Source organism: Penaeus monodon, chromosome 23, assembly GCF_015228065.2.
Source record: "Penaeus monodon isolate SGIC_2016 chromosome 23, NSTDA_Pmon_1, whole genome shotgun sequence".
Classification (NCBI taxonomy): Eukaryota; Metazoa; Arthropoda; class Malacostraca; order Decapoda; family Penaeidae; genus Penaeus; species Penaeus monodon.
In genome coordinates this window covers 30,794,866-30,795,579 of record NC_051408.1, presented here as the reverse complement: position 1 = coordinate 30,795,579, position 714 = coordinate 30,794,866, and the positions used below count along the sequence as shown (strand labels likewise).

The 714-nt window shown below is 37.8% G+C and overlaps 1 protein-coding gene across 1 annotated transcript in view; it reads right to left on the bottom strand.

The window, feature by feature from the left end:
• LOC119588210 (hemolymph clottable protein-like) overlaps positions 1-714 on the bottom strand; it is a 24,837-nt gene that overhangs the window by 15,630 nt on the left and 8,493 nt on the right. Inside the window, 1 exon segment of the mRNA XM_037936911.1 lies at positions 430-529. Within this exon segment, the coding sequence (XP_037792839.1) occupies positions 430-529 (100 nt within the window).

Below are 714 nucleotides of genomic sequence, written 5' to 3'. Positions count from 1 at the left end.
TAGATAAAGAGCCAAGGAGGGGCAGCAGGGGATCATCACCCAGCTCGCAGACGAGCTATTGTTTTATACATGAAACCTATGCTGTTGTCAGGCGAGAGATTTAACAGAAGTAGATCGATCCCTGGGCTTAGTAAACCCCTCTGATAAGCCTTATATGATATATGAATAAAAAGTAATGACGGAAGAAAGAGAAAGGAAGGATAAACGCAAAACATATCTATATAAGACACTGAAACAGACTTTGTGCTAAAAAAACAAAAACATAAAACACTGGAGAATAGGAAACTGGTGATATATAACCAAAGAAAAAGATCCACCAGCGTAAATTAGAGAGGTAACATCAATAAACATTTCCTATTCTCCTGTTAAACATCCAGCTATAGCACGTCGTTGACCTTTCCCGTCATCTCTTTTATCATTCTTCCTTACCTGATGTGCAGCTTCGTAGTACCATGGGCGGGGATAAACGTCATGATCCATAGGTAGTTTCTCAGTTATGCGACGTACTGCTCTCAGTTCTAATGTCTGTAAGTAAAGGGTAGTGGTAAGATGCATGGAAGAACAAATGAATGGCTGCAGTAATCATTCATATATCATGAGGATTATGACCTAAATAATGGTACTGATGATAATAGTAAAATCAGCACCCTGGTAACAAATGATAGAAATAACTATGGCATAATCAAAATCACATAAATATTTCTGATGATCTGT